The sequence below is a fragment of the Arvicanthis niloticus genome, chromosome 20 (assembly GCF_011762505.2).
Source record: "Arvicanthis niloticus isolate mArvNil1 chromosome 20, mArvNil1.pat.X, whole genome shotgun sequence".
In the NCBI taxonomy this organism is placed as follows: Eukaryota; Metazoa; Chordata; class Mammalia; order Rodentia; family Muridae; genus Arvicanthis; species Arvicanthis niloticus.
In genome coordinates, this window is record NC_047677.1 from 49,306,798 (window position 1) to 49,334,668 (window position 27,871).

General features: G+C 51.0%; 2 protein-coding genes, 1 long non-coding RNA gene and 2 other non-coding genes across 5 annotated transcripts; all 5 read right to left on the reverse strand.

Annotated features, from left to right (window-relative positions):
* Positions 1–3,561: 3,561 nt before the first annotated feature.
* LOC117724142 (uncharacterized) lies at positions 3,562–5,792 on the reverse strand. Its single transcript, XR_004608790.2, has 5 exons — positions 5,641–5,792; positions 5,427–5,464; positions 5,175–5,215; positions 4,074–4,227; positions 3,562–3,841 (listed from the first exon to the last, which is right to left on the reverse strand). It is a non-coding gene; the product is annotated as an uncharacterized LOC117724142 (long non-coding RNA).
* Positions 4,354–4,420, reverse strand: LOC117725005 (small nucleolar RNA SNORD52). Its single transcript, XR_004608873.1, has one exon. It is a non-coding gene; the product is annotated as a small nucleolar RNA SNORD52 (small nucleolar RNA).
* LOC117725007 (small nucleolar RNA SNORD48) lies at positions 5,305–5,367 on the reverse strand. Its single transcript, XR_004608874.1, has one exon. It is a non-coding gene; the product is annotated as a small nucleolar RNA SNORD48 (small nucleolar RNA).
* Positions 5,793–9,301: 3,509 nt separating the features above from the next.
* Positions 9,302–11,969, reverse strand: LOC117724403 (heat shock 70 kDa protein 1A). The gene has a single exon (XM_034524184.2). The coding sequence runs from the start codon at positions 11,816–11,818 to the stop codon at positions 9,893–9,895; it is 1,926 nt and encodes a 641-aa protein (XP_034380075.1). The 5' UTR covers positions 11,819–11,969; the 3' UTR covers positions 9,302–9,892.
* Positions 11,970–22,420: 10,451 nt separating this feature from the next.
* Positions 22,421–25,090, reverse strand: Hspa1a (heat shock protein family A (Hsp70) member 1A). Its single transcript, XM_034524187.2, has one exon. The coding sequence runs from the start codon at positions 24,917–24,919 to the stop codon at positions 22,994–22,996; it is 1,926 nt and encodes a 641-aa protein (XP_034380078.1). The 5' UTR covers positions 24,920–25,090; the 3' UTR covers positions 22,421–22,993.
* Between the last annotated feature and the right edge of the window lie 2,781 nt (positions 25,091–27,871).

Below are 27,871 nucleotides of genomic sequence, written 5' to 3' on the forward strand. Positions count from 1 at the left end.
TTCTGTGGTGCCTCCACTTCTGGCGTGGAAGTTGTGGTGGATAACAGGACGGGGATGGTGAAGGTAGTGTATTAGAGGGGAAGACTTTTATTTGTTTTGTTTTGCTTTTCTGTTTGTTTTTGAGACAGGGTTTCTCTGTGTAACAGCCCTGGCTGGGTAGCTCTGGCTTCTGGAACTCACTATATAGAGCAGGCTGGCCTTGAACTCACAGACATCACCCTGCCTCTACATCCCAGTGCTGGATCAAAGGCATGTGCCACCACACCAGGCTTTTCTTTTCTTTTTTTGACAAGATCTTGCTTGGCTCAGAACTAGCTACACAGCTGAAGATGACCTTGGACTTCTGATCTTCCCACCTGTACCTACCTCCCAAGTGCCGAGATTACAGGCATGCCCAGTGCGGCGGTCAGCAGTCTCAGGATTGCACGTGCTAGGCAAGTACTCTGTCAAATGAGCTACATCCCAAGCCCCATGTGACTGCCACCCTGACCGTGGTTCAAGGACCAGCACCAGAAAGGAGGTCTGGTCACTCCAGGTTGGGGGCATTTGAGTTTGGACCATGGAAGGAAGAAGGAAGGAAAACAAGACCTTTGGATAAATGAATAGTTGACCATTTACAGGAATGATTGACCATGTAAGAAGAGATGCCAGTGGTTAGGGAAGGGTGGGTGAGGCACTGAAGAGACTTGGAAGTGACTGTCTGGGCAGACTCACTCATACCTAGTCTATGTGCTAAGCCTTTTGAAGGTGTGTGTGTGTGTGTGTGCACATGTGTCTGTGTTACATATCATATCTTACTCTCTGAGAGTAAGAAGTGTGCTTATACTTGCCCATACTTGAGGGGTGTGTTACAGAGGGACCAAGATGGTCAAAGTTAACTTTAAGTATTCTGTATGCCTTTACAAACTTTTTTTCTACTTTTTTAAAAGTTTATTTTATTCATGTAAGTGTTTTTGCCTGCGTGTGTGTCTGTGCACCACATGTATTTCTGGTGCCACAGAGGCCAGGAGAAGGGATTGGATCCCCTGCAGCTGGAGTTAGAGATTGTTGTGAGCCACTAGATAAGAGCTGGGAACCAAACCTGGGTCCTCTGTAAGAGCAACCAGTATTCCTAATTACTGAGCCGTCTCTCTAGCCCCTCTTCAGAATCCTTTTGTTTTGTTTCAAGATAGGGTCCCTCTGTGTAGCCCTGGCTGTCCTGGAACTCGTTCTGTAGACCAGGCTGGCCTCAAATTCAGAGATCTGCCAGCCTTTACTTACTGAATGTTGGGATTAAAGGCGTGTGCCACCACCACCTGGCACCACCAGAATCATGATCATCCTAATCTCCAAGATATGGTATCCCCAGTTGAGTATTCTAAGTGTTTATATACAGTATACACACCCATCAGAGTAAGTTCAAAGTTTTGGCAGGGTGCAGTTTGAAAAACCTTTAGACACAGAGATCTCTTTTGAGTTCAAGGCCAGTCTTGTTAAACAGTTTCTTTCAGGGCCAGCCTACAGAGTAAGATCCTGTCCAAACAAACAGAACATGCATGCATGCACTGTCTTCTTCCAGATGACCCATGTTTAATCTGCACTGTCTATAAATCCAGTTCCAGGGGATCTGACGCCCTCTTCTGGCCTCTATGGGATTTGCAGCCATGTGACCACATGTAGACAAATTGTCCATACACATAAAAACATTTTTTCTTCTCTGTTTTTTTGTTTTGTTTTTTCCTTATTGTTTTGAGACTGGGTCTCAATATGCAGCCCTGACTGTGTGCCTCTTCACCCAGCTAAAACATTCTTTTAAAACTGAATGATTTTATGCTGTTATTGCGTGTGTGTGTGTACGTACAGTCAGAAGATCTATCAAGTGGATTCTGGCGATCAAATTCAGGCTTGGTGCAAACATTCCTAGCCGACTGCATCCCCAGCCCTTATTGTACTTTGCTAATATTTACTGCATTCCTTCCCGGTTGGTCCTCCCATCTTGCCAGTTAGCGATGGGACAGCTTCAGAGAGAAGCCAATCCAGTGAGTAAGGAGAATTGAGGCTGGGGGTGCCCCAGCTTTCCTGTTAGAGGACTCAGTGCTAAGAATGTTCCAGGGTCCCGGGCAAGGGTGGCACACGCCTGTAATCCCAGCACTTGGAAGGCAGAGGCAGGCGGATTTCTGAGTTTGGGGCCAGCCTGGTCTACAGAGTGAGTTCCAGGACAGCCAGGGCTATACAGAGAAACCCTGTCTCGAAAAACCAAAAAAAAAAAAAAAAAAAAAAAAAAAAACCAAACAAAAAACCAAAAACTCCACAAAGAATGTTGTTCCAGGGCTATGAAAGAAGTAGATCCTTTTGTCTGTAACCATCCATGGCTAAATAATCTTACAATTTTTTTACTTTATGGGTACACGAGCATTTTGCCTGCATGTTCACCATGTGTATGCCTGGTGCCCAGACAAACATGGCGACACACACAAAATTGAAACTTATTTAAAATTTAAAAAAGACAATGTCGTCTCTAGAGACCATGAATTGCTAGCAGTTGTCCAGGGAATAGGGTCTCCTGAGCCCTCCCACTCCAAGCTAGCCAATTCTTGTGCTGCCAACCACAGCTTCTGTGAATTCACATGTCAGATTCACATTCTGTCGTGTCCAGAAAAAAAATTTTTTTTTCTGAGATAGGATTATCTTGTGTCCCATGCTGGCCACAGTTCAGGAAACCCTGAGCGCCTCCTGTTCCTCCAGCCTCTACTTCCTAAATGCCGGGTTACAGGCATATATCACCATGCCTGTTAGCTGGTGTTGGACACTGAGCCAGACACACACACATTTGTGAGACAAGTGTTCACAGTTCAGGCTGTCCTCAAACTCATCTTTCTCCCGGAGTTACAATCTCCCCCACCTCCCAACCCCCCCACAGAGGGTTTCACTGTGCAGCCCTGGCTGTTCTAAAACTTGCTATGTAGACCAGACTGCCAGTGGCATGGCCACCACTGCTGGGAATACTGCAGACTATCTTTCATAAATCCTTTGTAAACTTCAAACCTATAAATTACCCATATAGTTACTCTAATCCCTCTCCCATGTTCCTTGGTTTTTTTAATTCAATGATCATGTGTGGCCATTCAATTAACTACTCAGTACAGCTTCAAGTGCCTTCAGACAGGAGTGACCTCTGATGCTTCTGCTGCCACCTCCCAAGTGCTAGGTTATAGCCAGGTGCCTAACTTCTGGCATAAGCACTCTTGGGCAACCATACCCAGTCTTCCCTAAACACTGAAGGCCTCTGACCTGCATGGCAGGCACTCCTGGGATGTTTACTGGTGGGGTCTCCATAGGGTTGGGGTTTAATTCTCAGTGTCTAAATGCCCAGGGGGACCTGATGCTTTACCCTCTGTAGAGCAGGAGCTCAGTGTACACATAGGGGAGACTTGTTCCTAAGGGATCCCAAACCAGACTTGAAATAACAGTAACAATAAGCTCTTCCTGGGCATCTGATAATAGGTGATTATCACAGGCAGGTGATAAACACCTCTGTGGTACAGTTCATAGCTTTTCAACCACCCACAAAGTGACACAAAATTAAACAGTTTTAAAAGTATTTTATTAGGATCTTTCTGGAAACTGCCATTTCTAAGCCATTATATAAATTTCTGGGCAAGATAAGCTCTTATTACATTGTCTAATACTCATGCTCATGAGAAGCTCTGATTCAGTCTGAACATACTTGAATAGACAAGCTGCCACATCCAGCTGATGCTGACCCGGTCCAGCACACACAGCTTGCAGCTTCTCATGTTCAGACAGGTGGCCACAATGCAGTAAAAAGCTGTCCAATGTCAGGGTGAGCAGCAGCAAAGCCCTGAAAATTCAGAAGAGTGTTTTAGGACCACAGCAGATGAGCAAACAGGAAGCTGGCTTATGTGCTTCAGCATAGTTTAACAAGGTCAGGATTACAACCTGCAAACTGAGTTCATTGTGCTTGTTAACTTCACAGGCCCTAGTGACCAAGACAAACCAAACCCTTCAACCTCCTCCCACAGGCTGTCTTTAGTAGTCATGCTTTATTATGAAGTGAGCTAGCCACAACTCACCTTCACTGCAGGCAGGACAAGGGGCTGGCTCTCTTCAGACAATGAGATTCCATCATTCTGGTCACTTCTACCAACTCCACCTTAGTCTAGGAGGTAAGGTTAGCCCACATCTAGGTGAAGGGATTGGGTCCCCGTGCAGCCTTCAGTGCTCACCCTGGAGAGATAAGATGGGCACAAATTAATGAGAAGCAGAAACAGGATAAGTACCTTAATTGAGCCAGTGCTAAAACACCGGGTTCCCTCTCAAGGAAGGAGAGTTAACAATCAGGTTCCCCCAAAAGAGTCAGATTTATAGTTGACATCAAGGGCAGTTGTCAGAGACTCTAGTCTGTGAAATCATCACTCTCAATTTAGGGAAACCTGAATCAAAGGCAGCACCCAGAGAATGTTAATCTGAGAGTTAATAAACTCAGGGTGTGGAAGCCCTGTTAGGCTCTGGACTGTTGCAGAGCTACACAAAAATTCAAAACCACTCTGGGGACTGAAATTCAACTGTTAAAACCATTAACAAAAAAGGTGGCTGGAGCCAGGATTAAGAGCCTGTCTAAATACCAAAAAGCATGGTCTAGAACAAGGGCTCTCAACACGTGACCCAAACAGGACAGCCTACATATTGCAACAGCAAAGATTAGTTATGAAAAAATAAAAGTAATTTCGGTTGTTGGAAACATCACAACAGGAGGAAAGTCTTAAAGGTTTGCAGCATCAAGAAGGCTGAGAACCACTGTTATGGAGTCATCTGTACTGGTATACATGTTACAAGAACAAGATCAAGCCTGGAGTTAGGAAGGTTAATTGTCACTATCTAAAAACAAAACACGAGCACTTGCCGGCCTGATCTTAAGAACAAAGCAAGGGCCGGGTGGCAGTACATGCCTTCAATTCCAGCAGATCAGGGCAACCTGGGCCACACGGTAAAACCCTGTCTCGAACACTCGTCCTTTAAAAAGTCAAGCAAGAGATAAGCATGCCAGACCCATAAAACCACAAAAAGCCTTAAAAAGCCTCGAACTCAGAAATCCGCCTGCCTCCCAAGTCCTGGGACTAAAGGCGTGCGCCACCACTCCCGGCTAAGGCTTTTGGATATTAATTAATACTAACCTTTCCTCACAGGTAGGCAGCAAGCGTGTGTCCTCAAACCCCTAATAGAAAGCAAGACACAGAAGCACATGAGGACTCTAGACCACGAAAGCTCAAAACCCACACTACTGCAGATTTAGGACCCGGGGACGGTCAGCGCGCTGCGGTGATGGCGTCAGCGAGACACTCAGAATCACCAGAAATCATCATTACTGTCCTTTCCCCAAAGTCAACCCCTACTCACAGCGCCCACCACTCGCACCATCCGCTTACCATTGTGCGGCTGGGTCCCGCCGGCGCGGGTCAGGAACCTAGAAGAGATCCCTGAGTGAGCACGGGTCCGAGACACAGCGGCCGGCAGCCCCCACCCCGGGCTGGGTCAGTCACAAGGGTGGCGTCACGTGGACATCAGAAACTCTAGTCTGTAAATGTGGGTCATCATACCCGGCCCACACCGCAGAGCCCTCCCCACAGGACCCCAGGATACCTGCTGCTCGAGGCCGACCCGTGCCTTGCCCTCCGGAGGTCACAGGCCCCGCAGAGAGCGTGGGAGAGCAGCGATCCCCGGAAGAAAAGGAACAGCGCGGGAGGTCGCACAAAGAGACCGCCAGCCGCGCGCCTCCGTCATTTATAGCCGCGCCAGGCCGGGGTCCTGAGGGACATAGTCGTCTACGCATATGCCTGGCTTGATCGCGCTCACAAATGCGAAGGAAACGAAAGAAGCATTGTTTCTCATTGTTCTGGGTAGAGAATCGTGTATATGACGACAATTTAGTAAACTACCAAACCAAAAAAAAAAAAAAAAAAAAAAAAAAGGAAAAAGGCATCCTAAACGGCCAAGGTTGGGTAAAGACCCTGGAGATCTGCAGGGTAGCTTTCCCTCTCTGGTCTCCTACAGGTTTATGGTTTTAGTGATTCTGTACTCTAGTTTGGATCCAGTCTACTCCAGAGGACTCATATTGCCTCCACCTGGCAGAAAAATCTGAATTTGCACATCAGCTTCTGCTCTCCATTAAAAAAAAAAAATTTAATGGACGCTCTGCTGCATGTCCAACCGCGTGCCAGAAGAGGGCATCAGATTCCCTTATACATGGTCATAAGCTGGAAATGAAAAGCAGCTTAACTGATGAGCCATCTCACCAGCCTCTATAATTTTATTTAAAGGGAAAAAAGGCCACACACACGTGTCTTATATATAGTCTAGCATGGGTTCCAACCATGCTTAGAATTACAGGCGTGACACACTATCATGTTGGGATACCTTTGTCATGGAAAAAAAAATGATTTTGAGGGGGTGGTTCAAGACAGAGTTTCTCTGTGTAAACCAGGCTTTCCTGAAACTTGCTCTGTAGACTAGGCTGGCCTCGAACTCACAGATATCTACTTGCCTTTGCCTCCTGAGTGCTGGGATTAAAGGCATACAATACCACTGGCCAGCTTTCAAGAAATATATATATATATATATATATATATATATATATATATATATATATATATTTTTTTTTTTTTTTTTTTGGTTTTTCGAAGACAGGGTTTCTCTGTTTAGTCCTGGCTGTCCTGGAACTCACTGTGTAGACCAGGCTGGCCTCGAACTCAGAAATCCGCCTGTCTCTGCCTCCCAAGTGCTGGGATTAAAGGCGTGTGCCACCACCACCCGGCCTCAAGAAATATTTTTATATTATTTATTTATTATTTATACAAGCACACTATAGCTGTCTTCAGACACACCAGAAGAAGGCATCAGATCCCATTACAGATGGTTGTGAGCCACCATGTGGTTGCTGGGAATTGACCTCAGGACCTCTGGAAGAGCAGTCAGTGCTCTTAACCATTGAACCATCTCTCCAGCCCCCTAAGAATTTTTTTTTTTTTTTTTTTTTGGTTTTTCGAGACAGGGTTTCTCTGTATAGTCCTGGCTGTCCTGGAACTCACTCTGTAGACCAGGCTGGCCTCGAACTCAGAGATCCCCTTGCCTCTGCCTTCCAAGTGCTGGGATTAAAGGCGTGTGCCACCAGCGCCCGGCAAGAAATATTTTTAATTTGATTTTGTGTCTATGTGTGTTACAGCAAGTTGTAGGCCACCTGGTGCTGGGAACTGAACCCAGGTCCTCAGAAAGATCAGGAAGTGCTCCTGACCAGTGAGCCACTGCCCCAGCCCCCTTGGTTGTTTTATTGGGATATCGGTTCTGTATAACAGTCAACACTACTGCGTTTTCTCAGATGCTGGAATTACATGTGTGAGGCACTATACACTGCTCTATCTCCACTTTTTAATACATTTTAGCTGGGAAGCAGTGATGCACAATTCTAATCCCAGCACTCAAGATCAGGGGCAGGTAGAGCTCTCTGAGTTTGAGGCCATCCAGGGCTACACAGTGAGACAGTGTCTCAGAACATAACAGATTTTTGAATATCTAAGACTCCTTTAGTAATTATGTATTTGGTAAGTTTCTTAGTTCCTAGAGGCTCAAGTTCCCCCTGGGAGAGTTATAGGAAAAGACTCTTTTTGGTTCCAAACTGTGTACATGTACAGGCCAGAAATGACCTCTAACAGTCTAAAATGGCTTAGGAATTAACCACTTCTCTAATGAGGAATTCGAAAGCATGAATTCAAAAGCCTTGGCCTGTATTAAAGTATTGCTGAAGCCTTCTTTACCCTAGGACGGCCTTAAAGTCGCTGTTTGGACATGCTAGAGTTACGTGAGGTTCACACCTTACCCAACTAATTGACTCGTTCTCCCTGGAGCTGGGGATTGAATTGAGGGCCTCATGCATACTAAGCAAGCAATCACTATTGACCTACACTGCCCAGCTCTCAAAGGCTGGCATTACCTCACTAGAGTGAAGACCCCTGGATCAAAAAGGCTTTGGAGGAAAGCACCTGTTTTCCATACTTCCTGCCTGCTTATTCAAGCCTTGGACATGGTAAGTAGTCCGCTACATCACCAGGCCTACTGCCTGGAAAGAGGGATGGGGATTGTGGGGAGAGGTAGGGAGTGAGGTAGTGCATGCCCATAATCCCACCACTGGAGAGGCAGATACAGGAGAGCAGCATGGTCTAATCACTTCCAGGCCAGCTAGAGCTACATGGAAAGACTGTCTTTGTCTCTTAGTCTCTGTCTCTCTCTCAAACACACACACACACACACACACACACACACACACACACACACACACACACACACCCTGCCCCACCAAAAAGAAAGAGCTATCCAGACATGGTGCCTGGTCACAAGTATAAAATCTCAGGTAGAGGGATCACAGGTATGGACTGGAAATGGCAAGTTCAAAGGTCAAAGCCAGGCTGAGCTACAGAGAAAGTGTAAGTATAGCCTCGGAAACCCTGTAAGAGATCTCAAAAACTCATAAAGAAGCCAGGTTTGGGAAAGACATATGGATCAAAGGTTATGGCCAGCCAGAGTACATCAGGAGACACTGTCTCAGAAAACAAAGCTGTTAAAAAGGAGGGCTCAGAGGCTGGGGGATAAAGCTCAAGGCTCTAGACCAGTGGGTCTCAAACTTCCTAATGTCGTGACCCTTAATTCCTCATGTTGTGATGACCCCCAACCATGAGAAATAATTTGTGTTGCTACTTCATAACAGTAATTTTAGACAGGCAGTAGTGGCACAAACCTTTAATCTCAACCCTTAGGAGGTAGAGGAAGACAAATTTCTGAGTTTAGAGGCCAGCCTGGAATGCATGGTGAGTTCCAGGACAGCCAGGGATACACAGAGAAACCCTGTCTGGAAAAACAAAACAAAACAAACAAACAAACAAACAAACACAACCAAACAACAACCCTGTAATTTTCAGTGTCTTAGGCAACCCTTGTGAAAGAGTCATTTGACTCCAAGAGGGGTCTCCCAGGGTTGGGAAACCCTGTTCTGGATTCAGCCCTGAGGGGTTAGGGAGAGCTGATGTCATAGCCCTGTGAGCCCCTCTTCCACTGACCCCAAACTACAGCACCCCCCTACTTTTCCCATGAATGAACCCTACCCTCAAAGTGAAAACCTGTACTTTCTGCATAACTGCATTGAAAATCCACACTTCTAACAAAAACTCCCAAATCCTTTTTCTTGTTATCACAAAACTAAGAAATCCACGTAAGCCCAGACTCCATTAGCGCTCCCAAGATACAAACCACAAAACACACTTGTAACACTTTATTTTAAATATTTAGGTTATAAAAGATTTTTTTCTTACTATGTAGTGATGCAAAAAAAATGTACATAGTGGGGCAGTGCAGATGTGTTTGCAGGAAGGAAACACCATCTTTACACTCCTTAGATTAAATGCAGAGAACATGCTGGTTATCCTGCAAAACTGTAACATGGACAAGCAGCTAACTAACGTGATAAGTACAGCGAGTAAAGTTACCTACTACACAGTGCAAAGAGGTTTCTGAAGGACAGTTTGTGTTACAGGTGACCATCCTGGAAGGGAGCTGGGCAGGAACACTGTGTTCCCAGGCCACTGGGACACTGACACAGAATCCCAAAAACTCTTTATCCACCATAAGCTATAAGAACAAAATCCCCTGATACAGTGCACAGAGCAGCAGGCAACGTTAATTTGCATATAAAAAATAAGCATAGAAAATTTAACAGTCAACTCATTACCTGATAAGAGGCTGTAACTTTAAACTGAACTCCGGAGAGGACTAAATTTGACAAATAGTCCTGCAATAGCAGCCATCAAAGTCTGTTTCTAGCCAACACCGGGAGAGGCAGGAGGGGCCTCTAGTCCACCTCCTCGATGGTGGGCCCTGACCCAGCTCCTCCCTTGGGCGCCTGGGCCCCGAAGCCCCCAGCCCCGGGAGCACCCGCACCCTGGTACAGCCCTCTGATGATGGGGCTGCACACCCGCTCCAGCTCCTCCCGCTTGTGCTCGAACTCCTCCTTCTCCGCCAGCGTGTTGGAGTCCAGCCAGGAGATGACCTCCTGGCACTTGTCCAGCACCTTCTTCTTGTCAGCCTCGCTGATCTTGCCCTTGAGACCCTCGTCCTCCACGGCGCTCTTCATGTTGAAGGCGTAGGACTCGAGCGCGTTCTTGGCAGCCACCCTCTCGCGCTGCACCTCGTCCTCGGCCTTGTAGCGCTCGGCCTCCTGCACCATGCGCTCGATCTCCTCCTTGCTCAGGCGGCCCTTGTCGTTGGTGATGGTGATCTTGTTGGCCTTGCCGGTGCTCTTGTCGGTGGCCGTGACGTTCAGGATGCCGTTGGCGTCGATGTCGAAGGTCACCTCGATCTGGGGCACGCCCCTGGGCGCCGGCGGGATGCCGCTCAGCTCGAAGCGCCCCAGCAGGTTGTTGTCGCGCGTCATGGCCCTCTCGCCCTCGAACACCTGGATCAGCACCCCGGGCTGGTTGTCCGAGTAGGTGGTGAAGATCTGCGTCTGCTTGGTGGGGATGGTGGAGTTGCGCTTGATGAGCGCCGTCATCACGCCGCCCGCCGTCTCCAGACCCAGCGACAGCGGCGCCACGTCCAGCAGCAGCAGGTCCTGCACGTTCTCCGACTTGTCCCCCATCAGGATGGCCGCCTGCACCGCCGCCCCGTAGGCCACCGCCTCGTCCGGGTTGATGCTCTTGTTCAGGTCGCGCCCGTTGAAGAAGTCCTGCAGCAGCTTCTGCACCTTGGGGATGCGCGTCGAGCCGCCCACCAGCACCAGGTCGTGGATCTGCGCCTTGTCCAGCTTGGCGTCGCGCAGGGCCTTCTCCACGGGCTCCAGCGTGCCGCGGAACAGGTCGGAGCACAGCTCCTCGAACCGCGCCCGCGTGATGGACGTGTAGAAGTCGATGCCCTCGAACAGAGAGTCGATCTCCAGGCTGGCCTGGGTGCTGGACGACAGCGTCCTCTTGGCCCTCTCGCACGCCGTGCGCAGCCGCCGCACCGCGCGCTTGTTCTGGCTGATGTCCTTCTTGTGCTTCCTCTTGAACTCCTCCACGAAGTGGCTCACCAGCCGGTTGTCGAAGTCCTCCCCGCCCAGGTGCGTGTCGCCCGCCGTGGCCTTCACCTCGAAGATGCCGTCGTCGATCGTCAGGATGGACACGTCGAACGTGCCGCCCCCCAGGTCGAAGATGAGCACGTTGCGCTCGCCCTTGCCCGACCGGTCCAGCCCGTAGGCGATGGCGGCCGCCGTGGGCTCGTTGATGATCCGCAGCACGTTCAGGCCCGCGATCACGCCCGCGTCCTTGGTGGCCTGCCGCTGAGAGTCGTTGAAGTAGGCGGGCACCGTGATCACCGCGTTGGTCACCGGGTGGCCCAGGTACGCCTCGGCGATCTCCTTCATCTTCGTCAGCACCATGGACGAGATCTCCTCGGGGAAGAACGACCGGCTCTCGCCCTTGTAGTTCACCTGCACCTTGGGCTTGTCGCCGTCGTTCACCACCTGGAAGGGCCAGTGCTTCATGTCCGACTGCACCACCGCGTCGCCGAACTTGCGGCCGATCAGCCGCTTCGCGTCGAACACGGTGTTCTGCGGGTTCAGCGCCACCTGGTTCTTGGCGGCGTCTCCGATGAGCCGCTCCGTGTCGGTGAAGGCCACGTAGCTGGGGGTCGTGCGGTTGCCCTGGTCGTTGGCGATGATCTCCACCTTGCCGTGCTGGAACACGCCCACGCACGAGTAGGTGGTGCCCAGGTCGATGCCGATCGCCGTGTTCTTGGCCATGGCGCCGCGCTCTGCTTCTGGAAGGCTGCGCTCCGCGGTGGTGTTGCTCTTGGGAAGGCTGCGCTCCGCGGTGGGGATGCTCTGAGAAAGGCTGGTCTTGGCCGAGGGTCGGGAACGCGCGGCTCGCTCGGCTTCTCTCGGATTGGAACCAGAAACCGGTTCTGTCTGAGCAGCTGAGAGCTTCTGGTGCCCTGGGCGCCTCCCTGTGCCTTTAAGGAGAGTCCTCTGGCCCCGCCCACTCTCCGCTGGGCCAATCAGGGAGCCGGAGGAGGGCTTGGGGCCAGGAATCTTCCAGCAGCTTCGGGTCTGGTGGAGATTCTCCGCCTCCCTTGAGTAATCGGGGTGGAGGGTTCCGCCCTTGTCCAGAACTCTCCAGACGGATCTGGGGTTCGCTGGAGAGGACGGATTCCTGGGGAGGGGGGGGGGAGGGTGGCGGGAAGTGCTGGTGCGGCCGAGACACTGTTGCCATGCCGACGCAACGTAGCGGTCTCTGTGGGTGAAGCTGATAAGGGTCGGCTCCAGAAGGTGCTGGGCGGTGAGAGACGCGTGGGACTCAGGCCAGGGAGGGAGTTTAAGGTGTAGAAATCCTTCCTACGGGATGGCGGACGCAGAAAGTTTCTCAAAAGAGGCGGGATAACGCTTGGCTCAAAAGTCTAAAGTTGGATCCTGGCTGGGAGTGACAGTGGGGTGGGGAGGAGAGCGCCTGTGGAATGCTTGCCTGCTTGTGTCTTCTTCCCCTCCATTTTGGGTTTAAATAGGGAAAGAGAAGTGTTCTTGCCGCATAGTTTATTTCCCTTGCTGTCTTTACATCACGGTTAAAGTATGCAGTACATCGCCTATGGAGTTCTCCAGGTTTTCAAAAGAAAATCAGCGGGCAAACACTTGGTTCTCATGTTAGGAGGACCTGTGACCCAAAAAAGGAAAGTGTCCCAGGGCGGGGAGAGCCGGGCTTAATCGACCAAGCCAGGCTGCAGCCGCTCCCCTTGCCTCAGGCTGCAGCCTGGCGTTAGTAAGAAAAAACTTTCCATAGAAGGTGAGGCAGGACTGCTGCAGGGAGTCCAAGGCTAGCCTAGGTTACAGAGGGAGACCCTGTCTCCAAAGATTAAGTCAAAAATGCTGAGGATGCCAGCCTGGCTTTTCCTCCACACAGCTCCTTGCCAAGCATCTCTCTTTACTCTTTGCTCTGCTGTAGTAAGGTCGGGGTTAACTTAGAGTTCGCTGGTTCTTCAGTCTGTGCCTGCCGCCCCTGTCAGTTCACCTCTTTTAGAAGGAGAGAAGGTGTGCCCTGTCTGTTTATAGCATCTCCCCTCACAGTGCGGCTAAAGTGAACTTTTGGGGTCACTTGGTTCTCACTTGGACCCTCAGCAGAGGTGTTGGGACCCTGCCTACTAATTTACCTAGTTAGCTTTTTGTCCTAAATGTTGTTGCTGCCTTTCTGTGCCTGTTTACTCCCCACTCCCTTTTAAATATAAATACATTATCTGTCAGTGATGACGCTTTTTCTCCTTCCTGCCCCTCCTTCCACCTCCTGTGTAGGAATTAAAGACCCCCTAGTTAGATGCCTTGAAACCACAGTATGAGGTTACTGGGTATGATGTCCAACCTCTGTCTTCCTCATGCTTTGGAGGGGAGGACAGGATGTTGAAGAGTTTGAGAGGCCACCTGAGCTACATTAGAGCTTGTCTTCAAGACAACAACAAAACAAAACAAAACAAAGCACATTAGAGTCTTAGTTCTGAGGTAACAATTCCTGACAGGAAGAGACTGTCACACATACACATTTTTCTTCTTCTTTTCTTCTCTTTCTTTCTTTCTGTCTTTCTCTCTCTCTCTCTCTCTCTCTCTCTCTCTCTCTCTCTCTCTCTCTCTCTTCTTCTTTCTTTCTTTCTTTCTTTCTTTCTTTCTTGAAATAGGGCCTCATGTAGCCCAGGCTGGTCTTGAACTTACTGTGGAGCCAAGACTGGCCTTAAACTCTTGCTCCTCCAGCTTTGACACCCAAGTGCTGGAATTCCAGACACGCACAACAAGCACTACAAGGTACCCACACAGGTCCCTGAGTGTAAAGTGGACAGATGAGGCAGTTTCTGGAGGAAACCCTACTTTTAAATGGAACTCCACCTGTCTCTCTCTCTCTCTCTCTCTCTCTCTCTCTCTCTCTCTCTCTCTCTGTGTGTGTGTGTGCTTGGGTGTGCGTGCGTGCGTGCGTGCGTGCGTGCATGCGTGCGTGCATGCGTGCGTGCATAAGTCCACATCAGAATATCTTCTGGGAATCCAAGGGCATTTAGTTGTAGTTTGCTGATCTCAGCCAATGTTTGGAAGCTGCTGCTTCGTAGATCCTCTGTGTGTGTGGGAAGGGTTGGCCAGCAGCAACTTGTTCCATAGTTAGACCTAATGAATTCAGTTCTAATGAATCACCACCCTGATCTAGTCAAACTGGTTAAACTTCAAGAATTTTTCCATTACTCCATGTACTTCTGGCTGGGGATTCCTCTAGGAGTTCATGTTAGCTACCTAGTCACTTCCAGAGACTTGCAGACTCCCTTCCCTTAGAGGCCTGCTCACCACCACCTGTGGCCACTAACAGTCTTGGGTTTGCTCTTGCCCTGTGAATCAGCGATACTTAGAACATCCTTTAAAAGGAAATCTGAGTCAGGGTCTCATTCTGCAGCACAGGGTATCTGGGCTGTGCCCCTGGAAGCTGGCCTTGACTTAGCTCCCTCCTCTTGGCTTCGTCACACAAGTGCTAGGATTAACAGAGGCAGCTGTTGTGTCCAGCCCATGTCCATCTCTCCACAAGAAGATATTTGAAATTTTGTCTGTCCTCTTAGCCTGGGTACTTCTGAGGCAGAAGCACAGCGGTAGGTTTAATTGCTGGAAGGCTGGAGGGTCTGAAACAAACAAAAACCCCCCCAAGCTACCATGGCTGCTGCTCCTTGGTAGAAAATATAAGTAGCCAAGATGCCCTGGATTTAATTCACACACAACACACACACACACACACACACACAGTCACACAGGGACGCACACACACACACACATGCACACACACACACAGGCACACACCAAGAGAACTTTGTTTCATTCGGGAATTAGGCTTTTATTGACTTCCATATTTGGAGACAACAGAGTTCAGGGTTCTGAAGCTGGGAGGGCTTCGAAGGACTTTTAAGGGGCGGGGAGCCTCAGGGGCAGGGGAGGAAGCGAGGAACACTTAAGCAGAGCAACATTTCCTCAGCCAGAGGCTCCAGCTTCATTCCCCCACTCCCTGCCATATAATGCTTCTCTAAACAGCCCTGTTTTCTCCTCAGTCCTCTTGGTTTTAAAAGATGATGTAATTCTAAGCACACCCAGGGGAAACCAAAAGAAAAGGTGTTGTGAACCCGGAGGCCTGCTTTCCAGGTCATCGGTGGGCTGGGTGTTAGTTTTTGTTTTTGTTGTTGTTGTTTTGTTTGTGAGACTTATGGTTCAAGCTGGCTGGAACTCACATCGGCTCTTCTGCCTCAGCTCCTCAAATGCAGGTTTAACTGGCATAAGCACCACACCTTGCTGAGACAGGCATTCTTAAGCAATTTTCAAAGGTTTTGGGGTGACTGGAGAACTCTGGAGCTTTCCAGTCACTTGGAAAGACACTCTTGGTTGGTGGAAGAGCTGTTTGTGTCTGGAATCTACCCCTGGGTCAAGGGTGGGTTGTTTTGGTTTGGTTTGGTTTTGACTTTTTAACAAGGAAGTACACGTGTGTTAACAAAACACCTAGGTTTCTGTACTGATCTTCTGTAAAACAGGATTCAGGATCTCTGCTTCAGGCAGGTGTGACGGTCTCTGTGTGTGTGTGTGAGTGTGTGTGTGTGTGTGTGTGTGTGATGGAGTGTGCTCTCCTGTAACTCTAGAAGGGGAGACGCTGAGGCACGAGGATGCTGTGAGACCATGACCAACCTGGGCCACAAGAAGAAACCCTGCCTCAAACAGCAAATCCACTGGTGCTGCCGGGCTGTAGCTCAGTGAGTGCTGTGCTAGCCTGGTGTGCACAACACCCAGGGTTAAGTTCCTGGCACCATAGAAACCACCCGCAATACCATCAATGGGGTAGAGGCAGGAGGATCAGAAGTCTAAGGTTATCCTTGACTGTACAATGAGCTTGTGGACAGCCTGGAATACATAAGACTGTGTCTCAGGAAATAAATACCTCCAAACTCAGACAAGTGTGTGCTCAGGCAGTTTCCCCTTCTTTCATTGCCGGTCCCACACACTTGGGTCTCCCTATTAACTCACCCTTGGTGAGGTGCTCACAAACCTGGGAACCAGCCCCAGGCCTATGGAATTACTTTGAATTTAGCACAAAAATGATGGTAAAGCCAGGGTGGAGGCTTCTATCTGTAATCCCAGCCCTTGAGAGGAAACAGAGGGACTGTTACAAGTTTGAAGCAGCCCGGTCTCTATAGCCAGTTCCAGGCCACCAGGGCTACTTAGTGAGACCCTGCTCCAAAACCAAACCAAACCAGCAGACCATAGCTCCCTCTGTTGTGCTAGTCTACCAGGAGAACGGCTTCGGTTTGCATTTTCTCTTACCACAAAACAGTGGCAGAAGGCAGGAATCACTTTAGTATTTTTCATGATGCAAAGCTGGAGAGGTTTTGAAGATTTATTTGTAATAATGTGTATGTGTGCAGGTACCCACAGAGCTCAGAATAGCGCACTGAGTCCCCTGGAACTGGAATGACAGATGGTTTTAAGTTCCAAACCATGGGGCCTGGGAACCAAACGCAAATCCTCTGGAAGAGTAGGCACAGCTCTTCACCAGGAACCCGTCCTCTCTCCAGCCCTGGGTTAGAGGGTATTTGTTTACTTATTTATTTTGGTTTATCGAGACAGCGTTTCTCTTCATAGACCTGGCCTGGCTGTCCTGTAACTGTAGACCAGGCTGGCCTTGAACTCAGAGATCCATCTGCCTCAGCCTCCAGAGTGTGCCCACAATGCCCGGCTGAGTTGGGATTTATTAAAAAGACATTTTAAAACATAGATCTTGAGTGCAAGAGTTAACACAGAGAAGCACCTGGGAGTGAAATGAGAGGCACCCGAGAGCAGGGCTGTGGGCTTTTCAAAGAAGAGTGGCAGACACAAATCATTTGGTCAATAACACAAACCCTGACAAGCCACGGTTCCTGACCTGCACAACCAAGAGCTGACACATATGGCTCACACTGCCCAAGGGCTTCATAATACTGGGTAAGCTAGCACCAGCCTGTCTGGGACCCACATCGCTTCCCACTTTTTCTTAGAAGCCCATGAAAGGTCAGGGTGAGGAAAAGGCAAGAAGGCAGTAGTTAAAAAGCCAGAGCACAGATTGTCCATCCTCTGTCTTGGAGCTTCACCCTGAGACTGTCTCTCCATTCCCTGACAGCATAGACTCACAGAAGGGCAGCAGAGTGAAGGTCAGGCCTCTGTAAGCTTTAAATCCAGGTGGATTAAGTGACCACCCAGGAATTCCCCTCCTGCCCCACCCTCTCAAGGCCCCGCCCCTAAGCTCCTGTCTGACCAAGCTTCCAGCTTCTCTGTGTCTGCCAGAAACCCAGGAAAGGAAGGCTGGCCCCCTAACCATGGCATGGCTGATACACAGCTCATAGGAACTTGGGATATTAAATTCAGAGCCTGACTAAACTTGCTGTTCCAGAGCAGAGGGGAGGGGAGGGGAGAGAGCCAGGGGAATAGTTTGTTTGTTAAGCAGTGTTCCTGAGAATAATGACAGGGCAGTTCCCCAGGCCAAATAATTCCTCCAGGGCAAAGCCAGAAGAAAACAAACAAACAAACAAACAAAAAAGCAAAGATGCAGAAGTCTGACAGACTCAGAGAGGACCTGCCCCTGCCCAACTCCCTTCTCCCTTGCTGTTTTGTTTTGTTTTTCAGAGCTGAGGAAGGAACCCAGGTCCTTGCTCTACCACTGAGCTAAATCCCCAACTCCACCCTTGCTGTTTTTAGGGAGGGAGTTTTAGTACTTCCTTTCTCTCTCTCTCTTTCTCTCTCTCTCTCTCTTTCTCTCTCTCTCTCTCTCTCTCTCTCTCTGTGTGTGTGTGTGTGTGTCTCTGTGTGTGTGTCTCTCTCTCTGTCTCCTCTCTGTCTCTGTGTGTCTCTCTGTCTCTCTCTCTCCCTCTCTGATTTCTCAAGACAGGGTTTCCTCTGTGTATCCCTGGCTGTCCTGAAACTTGCTTTGTAAACCAAGCTGACCTCGCACTCAGAGATCCACCTGCCTCTGCTTCCCAAGTGCTAGGATTAAAGGCATGCAACACCCCCAGCCCATGGTCCTTGCTGTTTTTTTTTCTTTAATTTAAAGTTTTTATTTTGTGTGTATGAGTGCTTTGCATGTGTATCTTTGCACAACCTGTGTGCCTGGTGCCTGCAGAGACCAGATGGTTGTGAACCAGCATTTGGGTGCTGGGACTTGAACTTGGCTCCTCTGGGAAAGCAGCCTGTGCTGAGGCATCTCTTCTAGAGTCTTAACCTCACTGTTTAAAGTTGCTTCTGGTTTTGTTTGTTAGACAGGGTCTTAATCTGCAAACCATGTAAACCTTAAACTTCCAGCAATCCTCCTGCCTTAGCTCTTGCAAGTGCTGGGGTTACAAGTTTGTCACCTCTGTGGTACTCCTGAAGCTTCTTCCCCCCTCCATCATCATGGAAGGGGGTGTATTTATGTAGCCCACACTTCCACTCTACCAGTGCAAGTTCAGGCAGGTACCACACCCAGCTCTGATTCATCAGATGCAAACAATGGAAAGATTCGTGACTTTTATGATATTGAGATAAACAAATTGGGCTGCAGGAGGTGGGAAAACAGTCCTCAGAAATGGAAATAGCCAAGTCTGGGTAGGTGCCCCTCCCACCTGACCCCAGCACTGCACCCAGCTCACTGACTGTCCCTCAGCGAGAATGCAAGTGTGCTGAGACTGGAGCTGTCCTACTATAATGAAACACCACGATCAAACGGAGGTGAGAGGAGAGGATTCATTTGGCTTACACTGCCACATTGTAGTTCATCAATGAAGGAAGTCAGGACAAGAACTCAGGGGAAGAAACCTGGAGGCAGGAGCTGATGCAGAGGCCATGGAGGGGTGCTGTTACTGGCTTGCTCAGCCTGCTTTCTTATAGAACCCAGCACCACCAGCCCAGTGATAGGACATCCACAATGGGCTGGTCCCTCCCCCATCCATCTAATTAAGACGGTGCTTTCCAGCAGACCCCATGAAGAAACTCACTCCGTTAAGGTTCCCCCCTTTCAGTTGACTCCAGCCTGTGTCAACTTGCCATAAAACTATCCGGCGCAGTAAGGATTAATAAGGCAGCGTACAAAAGGCCAAAATACAGCGTCTACTCAGTTACAGCACACCTCTGTTGAGGTCCTTCAGATATTGAGGCACTATACTGTCAGGTGACATCCCTAAGAGGAGTGTTCACTGGAACACTTAAAACATAGGCAACAAAACTGTGAATGGTCCAGTCCAGCAAGATGTCTCAGTAGGTAAAAGTGTTTGCAAACAAGGCTGACTTCCTCAGTTCAGTCAATACTCCAAAGCCCTCAATGGAAGAAAACTGATTCCCCAATGTTATCCTCTAACCTGTACATGTACCAATCTCTCTCTCTCTCTCTCTCTCTCTCTCTCTCTCTCTCTCATCTCTCATCTCTTTCTCTGTTTCTCAGTCTCTGTGTGTGTGTGTGTATGTCTCTCTCCTTTGTATACACACATATACACACATTCTCTGTCACACACATACACACACATTTTTAAAAACTAAAATTGTGATTTCTGTTTGAGCCTCCTTCCAAAAATAACTGTAAACTAAAAAGTTAACTCAACAATTCCGTTCTTCCCCTCTGGTGCTGAGTGTAGAGAGCTGCTGTTTCAGTGGCTACACGTTTGCATTTCCAAGATTGGCCCTGGCCGCATGTTTCGCCAGATGTAAACATTTAGCTGCGCAGTTGCTAGGCAGATAGGCATGCCTTAGCCACTGCCAATCCCGAGGCATATTGGGTGGTGAGCGAACAGCCAATCAAAAGTGAATACGTCACTCTAGACTGCACTTAAGCAGGGACCCCTTCCTCAGCTCAGCCTCTCTCTCTCTGCCTCTCTCACTCTCTCTCTCTCCCTCCCTCTCCCTCCCTCTCCCTCTCCCTCTCCCTCTCCCTCTCCCTCTCCCTCTCCCTCTCCCTCTCCCTCTCCCTCTCCTCCCTCTCCCTCTCCCTCTCCCTCTCCCTCTCCCTCTCCTCCCTCTCCCTCTCCCTCTCCCTCTCCCTCTCCCTCTCCCTCTCCCTCTCCCTCTCCCTCTCCCTCTCCCTCTCCCTCTCCCTCTCCCTCTCCCTCTCCCTCTCCCTCTCCCTCTCCCTCTCCCTCTCCCTCTCCTCCCTCTCCCTCTCCCTCTCCCTCTCCCTCTCCCTCTCCCTCTCCCTCTCCCTCTCCCTTCCTTCCGAGTCTCTCCACGTTTCTCCACGTGGGTGATAAAGATTAAAAGCCTCGTTTACAGTAACTACCTGTTCTCTGCGTCTCGTGATTTCTCCGCGGACTCAAAACGCCAGGGGGGCGCGTTAGAGATGAGGACTGTACCCAGAGCTCGTTGGTGAGCATATAACTTTCATGCACAGAGCCTAGTTGGTGAACAGGAAGCTCTCAGCACACAGCTCCATCTCCTTAACTTTAAAAGAATTCAGAGGGGGGCAGTGAGGTGGCCCAGCCTGGGATGTGTGAGAACCTATCTCAAAACACTTAGCAACAAAAACCGGGAAACTGGGCTTAGGATGTACATCAATAAAATGGTTGCTTAGTATCTGCAAGCTCTAAGTTTGATTCCCAGAACAATAAGTGAAGTGAAATGAAACTGCTGGGTTCAGTATTAGAGCTGGTCTCAAGCCCCATACATACAAAGCAAAAGAACCAGCCAACCAAACACAATTTATAAGGTAGGCATAGCTTGTTAACCCACACCTATAATCCTACACTTAGGAGGCTTGAGCCAGTGAGACTCCCAGATTCAAGCCCAGACTAGACTACATATTGAGTTCTAAGCTAGCCTGGCCTACAAGAGGCCTTGCTTCAAGCAGGTTAAAAAACCATTAGAAATCTTGCATGTAATCTCAGTGGGCTCCTGAGGCTTGGCTGACGGATTCAGCTTCAACTTTGATACAATCACAGGTAGAGCATGAGGACCAATGGCTTGATCAGGAGGGAAATGTGCTTGCTGCCAAGCCTTCAGATTTCAGTTTCATCCCAGGACTAACCCAGAGGGTGAAAACACAGAATTTGCTTTTACAGAGATCCTCTGACCACTGAGTGTGTGCCCTGGCTTGTGCAGGCCCCACACAGAGGTCCCCTGATCCCTGCATGTGTGTCCTGGCATGTGTAGACCCACACAATGGTCCCGATCCTGCATGTGTGCCTTGATGTGTACAGGCACCATAAGTGGTCCCTTGATCCCTGCATGTGTGCTTTACTCTGTGCATCCCCCACACCCCCAGTGGTCCAGAGTCCCAAGTGTGTGCCTTTGCATGTATGTGCCCACATAGTGGTCCTTTGTCCCCTGAGTGTGTGCCTTAGCATGTGCACACCCCAAACAGTGGTCCCCTGAATGTCTACCCCAGCAAGTATCTGCCCACCCACAATGGTCCTCTCTCCTCTGAGTGTGTGCCCTATAAGGGTATGCCCCATAAGAGGTCCTTTGACCCCTCTGTATATGCCTTGGCATTTGCACACCCCACAGAGTGGTCCCTTGATCTCTGCATGTGTGCCCTGGCATGTGCATGTACCACACAGTGATCCCTGCATGTGTGCCCTGGCATGTGCATGCACCACACAGTGATCCCTGCATGTGTGCCCTGGCATGTGCATACACCACACAGTGATCCCTGCATGTGTGCCCTGGCATGTGCATGCAACACACAGTCCCCCAATCCTTGCATGTATGCATGCCCTGGCATGTGCATACACCACACAGTGATCCCTGCATGTGTGCCCTGGCATGTGCATGCACCACACAGTCCCCCAATCCCTGCATGTATGCGTGCCCTGGCATGTGCATACACCACACAGTCCCCCAATCCTTGCATGTATGCATGCCCTGGCATGTGAATGCACCACACAGTGATCCCTGCATGTGTGCCCTGGCATGTGCATGCCCCCAACATAAATGCAGTAAAGATGGCAAGTAGGATGGTACCCTTAATCTGCGCTGTCAGTTCTCCCTGAAGAACAACACCCACAGCCTCCTTTATGACTTTATTTCACCAACCCCACCCCTTTTACTACAGTAGTGTGTACACTACGTGAGCCCCCCCCCCCACACCTTTTCTGAAGTCAATTTTAAATCACCTGTATCCCCACATCCTGCCAGGGGCCTGATTCTCTGGACCCCAAGGCTCAAGCCTCTCCCCCACTTCCGTGAGAATTTATCCTGGATGGGGTTTTGATCTGCTCTTACTACTTTAATTTTTCTCACACAAGCAGATCACAATGCAGTGTCCCTGTGCACTCCTCGCCCGCCTTAAGATAAAATGTCAGTCAGGCGTAGGCGAAACTGTCACACACAGCAACTCATGACCTCCAAACACAACAGGCACAAGACCAGGCAAGTTATTTTGAAGTTTATTTTCAAATAGCCAGTAAAAATTGACCTGATTTCAGGATGGTTATATAAAAACGTGAACAAAAGGTGAGAGTTCACCAACCGGGAAACAAGTCCAACAGTTCAAGTGCAATGCAAGACTATAAATACAGGAGAAGCAGCAGGGGCTCATCTCAGCCTCAGTAATCCACCCATGGCCGCTGAAGGACCCGACTAAAGTGTGCCTCAACAATGTGGCCGAGGGCAGAGTCCACACACAAGAGAACTCAAGGGTCTCCTGGTATTTTCCTAACATATCTCTTTCTTTTTTGTATTTCAATATAGAATCTCTCTACATAGCTTTGACTGTCCTGTAAAACAAATAACATGGGGGGGGGGCAGTGTTGATTGAAGGCAGGAAATATCTTTTTTACAAAGACACACTCCCAGTACTAATTTACAGGGAGGGTAAAACACCTGTAATTCAGCACTGTAAATGAAAGAGTTTCCCTAAAGCTAGGACTTGACAATGACCCAAAGTCCTCAAGGCCACCTGTCTTGTCTCCTAGCCAACACCGGGAGAGGCAGGAGGGGCCTCTAGTCCACCTCCTCGATGGTGGGCCCTGACCCAGCTCCTCCCTTGGGCGCCTGGGCCCCGAAGCCCCCAGCCCCGGGAGCACCCGCACCCTGGTACAGCCCTCTGATGATGGGGCTGCACACCCGCTCCAGCTCCTCCCGCTTGTGCTCGAACTCCTCCTTCTCCGCCAGCGTGTTGGAGTCCAGCCAGGAGATGACCTCCTGGCACTTGTCCAGCACCTTCTTCTTGTCAGCCTCGCTGATCTTGCCCTTGAGACCCTCGTCCTCCACGGCGCTCTTCATGTTGAAGGCGTAGGACTCGAGCGCGTTCTTGGCAGCCACCCTCTCGCGCTGCACCTCGTCCTCGGCCTTGTAGCGCTCGGCCTCCTGCACCATGCGCTCGATCTCCTCCTTGCTCAGGCGGCCCTTGTCGTTGGTGATGGTGATCTTGTTGGCCTTGCCGGTGCTCTTGTCGGTGGCCGTGACGTTCAGGATGCCGTTGGCGTCGATGTCGAAGGTCACCTCGATCTGGGGCACGCCCCTGGGCGCCGGCGGGATGCCGCTCAGCTCGAAGCGCCCCAGCAGGTTGTTGTCGCGCGTCATGGCCCTCTCGCCCTCGAACACCTGGATCAGCACCCCGGGCTGGTTGTCCGAGTAGGTGGTGAAGATCTGCGTCTGCTTGGTGGGGATGGTGGAGTTGCGCTTGATGAGCGCCGTCATCACGCCGCCCGCCGTCTCCAGACCCAGCGACAGCGGCGCCACGTCCAGCAGCAGCAGGTCCTGCACGTTCTCCGACTTGTCCCCCATCAGGATGGCCGCCTGCACCGCCGCCCCGTAGGCCACCGCCTCGTCCGGGTTGATGCTCTTGTTCAGGTCGCGCCCGTTGAAGAAGTCCTGCAGCAGCTTCTGCACCTTGGGGATGCGCGTCGAGCCGCCCACCAGCACCAGGTCGTGGATCTGCGCCTTGTCCAGCTTGGCGTCGCGCAGGGCCTTCTCCACGGGCTCCAGCGTGCCGCGGAACAGGTCGGAGCACAGCTCCTCGAACCGCGCCCGCGTGATGGACGTGTAGAAGTCGATGCCCTCGAACAGAGAGTCGATCTCCAGGCTGGCCTGGGTGCTGGACGACAGCGTCCTCTTGGCCCTCTCGCACGCCGTGCGCAGCCGCCGCACCGCGCGCTTGTTCTGGCTGATGTCCTTCTTGTGCTTCCTCTTGAACTCCTCCACGAAGTGGCTCACCAGCCGGTTGTCGAAGTCCTCCCCGCCCAGGTGCGTGTCGCCCGCCGTGGCCTTCACCTCGAAGATGCCGTCGTCGATCGTCAGGATGGACACGTCGAACGTGCCGCCCCCCAGGTCGAAGATGAGCACGTTGCGCTCGCCCTTGCCCGACCGGTCCAGCCCGTAGGCGATGGCGGCCGCCGTGGGCTCGTTGATGATCCGCAGCACGTTCAGGCCCGCGATCACGCCCGCGTCCTTGGTGGCCTGCCGCTGAGAGTCGTTGAAGTAGGCGGGCACCGTGATCACCGCGTTGGTCACCGGGTGGCCCAGGTACGCCTCGGCGATCTCCTTCATCTTCGTCAGCACCATGGACGAGATCTCCTCGGGGAAGAACGACCGGCTCTCGCCCTTGTAGTTCACCTGCACCTTGGGCTTGTCGCCGTCGTTCACCACCTGGAAGGGCCAGTGCTTCATGTCCGACTGCACCACCGCGTCGCCGAACTTGCGGCCGATCAGCCGCTTCGCGTCGAACACGGTGTTCTGCGGGTTCAGCGCCACCTGGTTCTTGGCGGCGTCTCCGATGAGCCGCTCCGTGTCGGTGAAGGCCACGTAGCTGGGGGTCGTGCGGTTGCCCTGGTCGTTGGCGATGATCTCCACCTTGCCGTGCTGGAACACGCCCACGCACGAGTAGGTGGTGCCCAGGTCGATGCCGATCGCCGTGTTCTTGGCCATGGCGCCGCGCTCTGCTTCTGGAAGGCTGCGCTCCGCGGTGGTGTTGCTCTTGGGAAGGCTGCGCTCCGCGGTGGGGATGCTCTGAGAAAGGCTGGTCTTGGCCGAGGGTCGGGAACGCGCGGCTCGCTCCGCTTCTCTTGTCTTTGCTTCTCTCGGATTGGAACCAGAAACTGGTTTTGTCTGAGCAGCTGAGAGCTTCTGGTGCCCTGGGCGCCTCCCTGCCCCTTTAAGGAGAGTCCTCTGGCCCCGCCCACTCTCCGCTGGGCCAATCAGGGAGCCGGAGGAGGGCTTGGGGCCAGGAATCTTCCAGCAGCTTCGGGTCTGGTGGAGATTCTCCGCCTCCCTTGAGTAATCGGTGTGGAGGGTTCCGCCCTTGTCCAGAACTCTCCAGACGGATCTGGGGTTCGCTGGAGAGGACGGATTCCTGGGGGGGGGGGGGGAGGGTGGCGGGAAGTGCTGGTGCGGCCGAGACACTGTTGCCATGGCGACGCAACGTAGCGGTCTCTGTGGGTGAAGCTGATAAGGGTCGGCTCCAGAAGGTGCTGGGCGGTGAGAGACGCGTGGGACTCAGGCCAGGGAGGGAGTTTAAGGTGTAGAAATCCTTCCTACGGGATGGCGGACGCAGAAAGTTTCTCAAAAGAGGCGGGATAACGCTTGGCTCAAAAGTCTAAAGTTGGATCCTGGCTGGGAGTGACAGTGGGGTGGGGAGGAGAGCGCCTGTGGAATGCTTGCCTGCTTGTGTCTTCTTCCCCTCCATTTTGGGTTTAAATAGGGAAAGAGAAGTGTTCTTGCCGCATAGTTTATTTCCCTTGCTGTCTTTACATCACGGTTAAAGTATGCAGTACATCGCCTATGGAGTTCTCCAGGTTTTCAAAAGAAAATCAGCGGGCAAACACTTGGTTCTCATGTTAGGAGGACCTGTGACCCAAAAAAGGAAAGTGTCCCAGGGCGGGGAGAGCCGGGCTTAATCGACCAAGCCAGGCTGCAGCCGCTCCCCTTGCCTCAGGCTGCAGCCTGGCGTTAGTAAGAAAAAACTTTCCATAGAAGGTGAGGCAGGACTGCTGCAGGGAGTCCAAGGCTAGCCTAGGTTACAGAGGGAGACCCTGTCTCAAAAGATTAAGTCAAAAATGCTGAGGATGCCAGCCTGGCTTTTCCTCCACACAGCTCCTTGCCAAGCATCTCTCTTCACTCTTTGCTCTGCTGTAGTAAGGTCGGGGTTAACTTAGAGTTAGCTGGTTCTTCAGTCTGTGCCTGCCGCCCCTGTCAATTCACCTCTTTTAGAAGGAGAGAAGGTGTGCCCTGTCTGTTTATAGCATCTCCCCTCACAGTGCGGCTAAAGTGAACTTTTGGGTGAGACTCTCAGCAGAGATGTTGGGACCTGCCTACTAATTTACCTAGTTAGCTTTTTGTCCTAAATGTTGCCTTTCTGTGCCTCATTTACTCCCCACTCCCTTTTAAATATAAATACATTTAGCTGTCAGTGATGACTCTTTTTCTCCTTCCTGCCTCTCCTTCCTCCTCCTGTGTAGGAATTAGCTGAGACAGCATCTCCCAGCTTGCCTCTTCATCCCAGTAGGCTCTCTCCAGATGTGTCCAGTCCTCAGATGGTGTGGCCTCAACAGAGAGGCTCAGACCGACCAGGCCTCCTGGCAAACTCCATGGCCAGTGGAATACAGGAGGCCCTCACTTGCCCTGAGCCCTAGGAAGCCTTGTGGCGTCTCTGATGAGCGCTGTATGTAGTTGTTTGAACTTGATTTTCTTGGAATCTGCCCACTTCCCACCTGTCCCCTCTACTGTCTGCAGTTCCACCTCACAGGCCTCTCAGCTACACCTGGCACCTCCGTAGCCCATATTTTAGGGACCAATTTTTTTGTACCCCATTTTAGGCATCGACTGTTCTGATGTCTTGGAGAATTCCCTCAGGCAATCTCTCTCTCTCTCTCTCTCTCTCTCTCTCTCTCTCTCTCTCTCTCTCTCTCTCTCTCTCTCTCGCAAGATGATACACCTAAGCCTGGAGGACAAGGCTTGACCCTCTCCTTATCTCCCACCTCCTGGGAAATACACAAAGAAATTCAATGATCATCAGAGATATGCTGTCCTAAACACTACCTGCCAGACAGGAGAGGCTGGTGGCTCAGGACTAATTGGGCTGCATAAGCCTGGTATCTAATAGGAACAGTAGTGACAGGGGACAGGCAGCTCACAGGGGCTGGAAGACATGAGTTCTCCAAGGGAAAGGAAGGTGAAGCCTGGTGCTTAGGACCCTCAGGAGACCATAGGATGTGAGAAGGCTCAAGGCGCCCAGAGGTGGGGTCAGAAATGGGACAAAGGAGACCAAGCATAGGAGGGCTGCAGTGGAAGTGTACATACCTGAGAAGCTGGCCAAGACAACAGCCCTAAAGAGTCCCTGAGGCAGCAGGCAGGCTGGGCTGGGGAGCTTTGCATTAGGGGACTGTAGAGATCCAGAAGCCCACCGGTACCCTCACCAGCTCAGCCCCGACATATGGTGGCTACCGAAGTAGTTAAATGGGCTATTGGTAGAGAAGGAAAGAGATTATCACTCCCCAGGTTCCTCCCAGGCTCTACAGCCACGCTCCAGGAGCGCTCAGTTCCAGGGCAAGGTGAACTGGACAGCAGCTAGAGGACTATGTGTCTTCATCTTTCCTGCACCTTAGGGAGGAGTGCAGTGGGGAGTGGGGAGGACTCTACTGGGACCGCGGGGTCATGTGCATTCCCATTTAACTGAGTCCTGCTTAATCCTACTGTGAGTCTAGGCTCACAGTAATGGGGAATGAGGAGGGTCCAAGGCAGAGAAGACGGCCTCCCGGTAAAGGCTGCCCGAGGAGCCTGCACAGCCAGCACTGTTCCCTAGGGAGCCGGCTCGCCCTCACCTGCTCCTGATCCTTTGGTGCTCTTGTGACCTCCCTGTCTTCTTGTGAGATCTTATGTTCC

What these genes read in the sequence shown, in the direction of transcription:
- LOC117724403 (XM_034524184.2), bottom strand. Translation starts at nt 11,818, where the DNA reads ATGGCCAAGAACACGGCGATCGGCATCGACCTGGGCACCACCTACTCG.
- Hspa1a (XM_034524187.2), bottom strand. Translation starts at nt 24,919, where the DNA reads ATGGCCAAGAACACGGCGATCGGCATCGACCTGGGCACCACCTACTCG.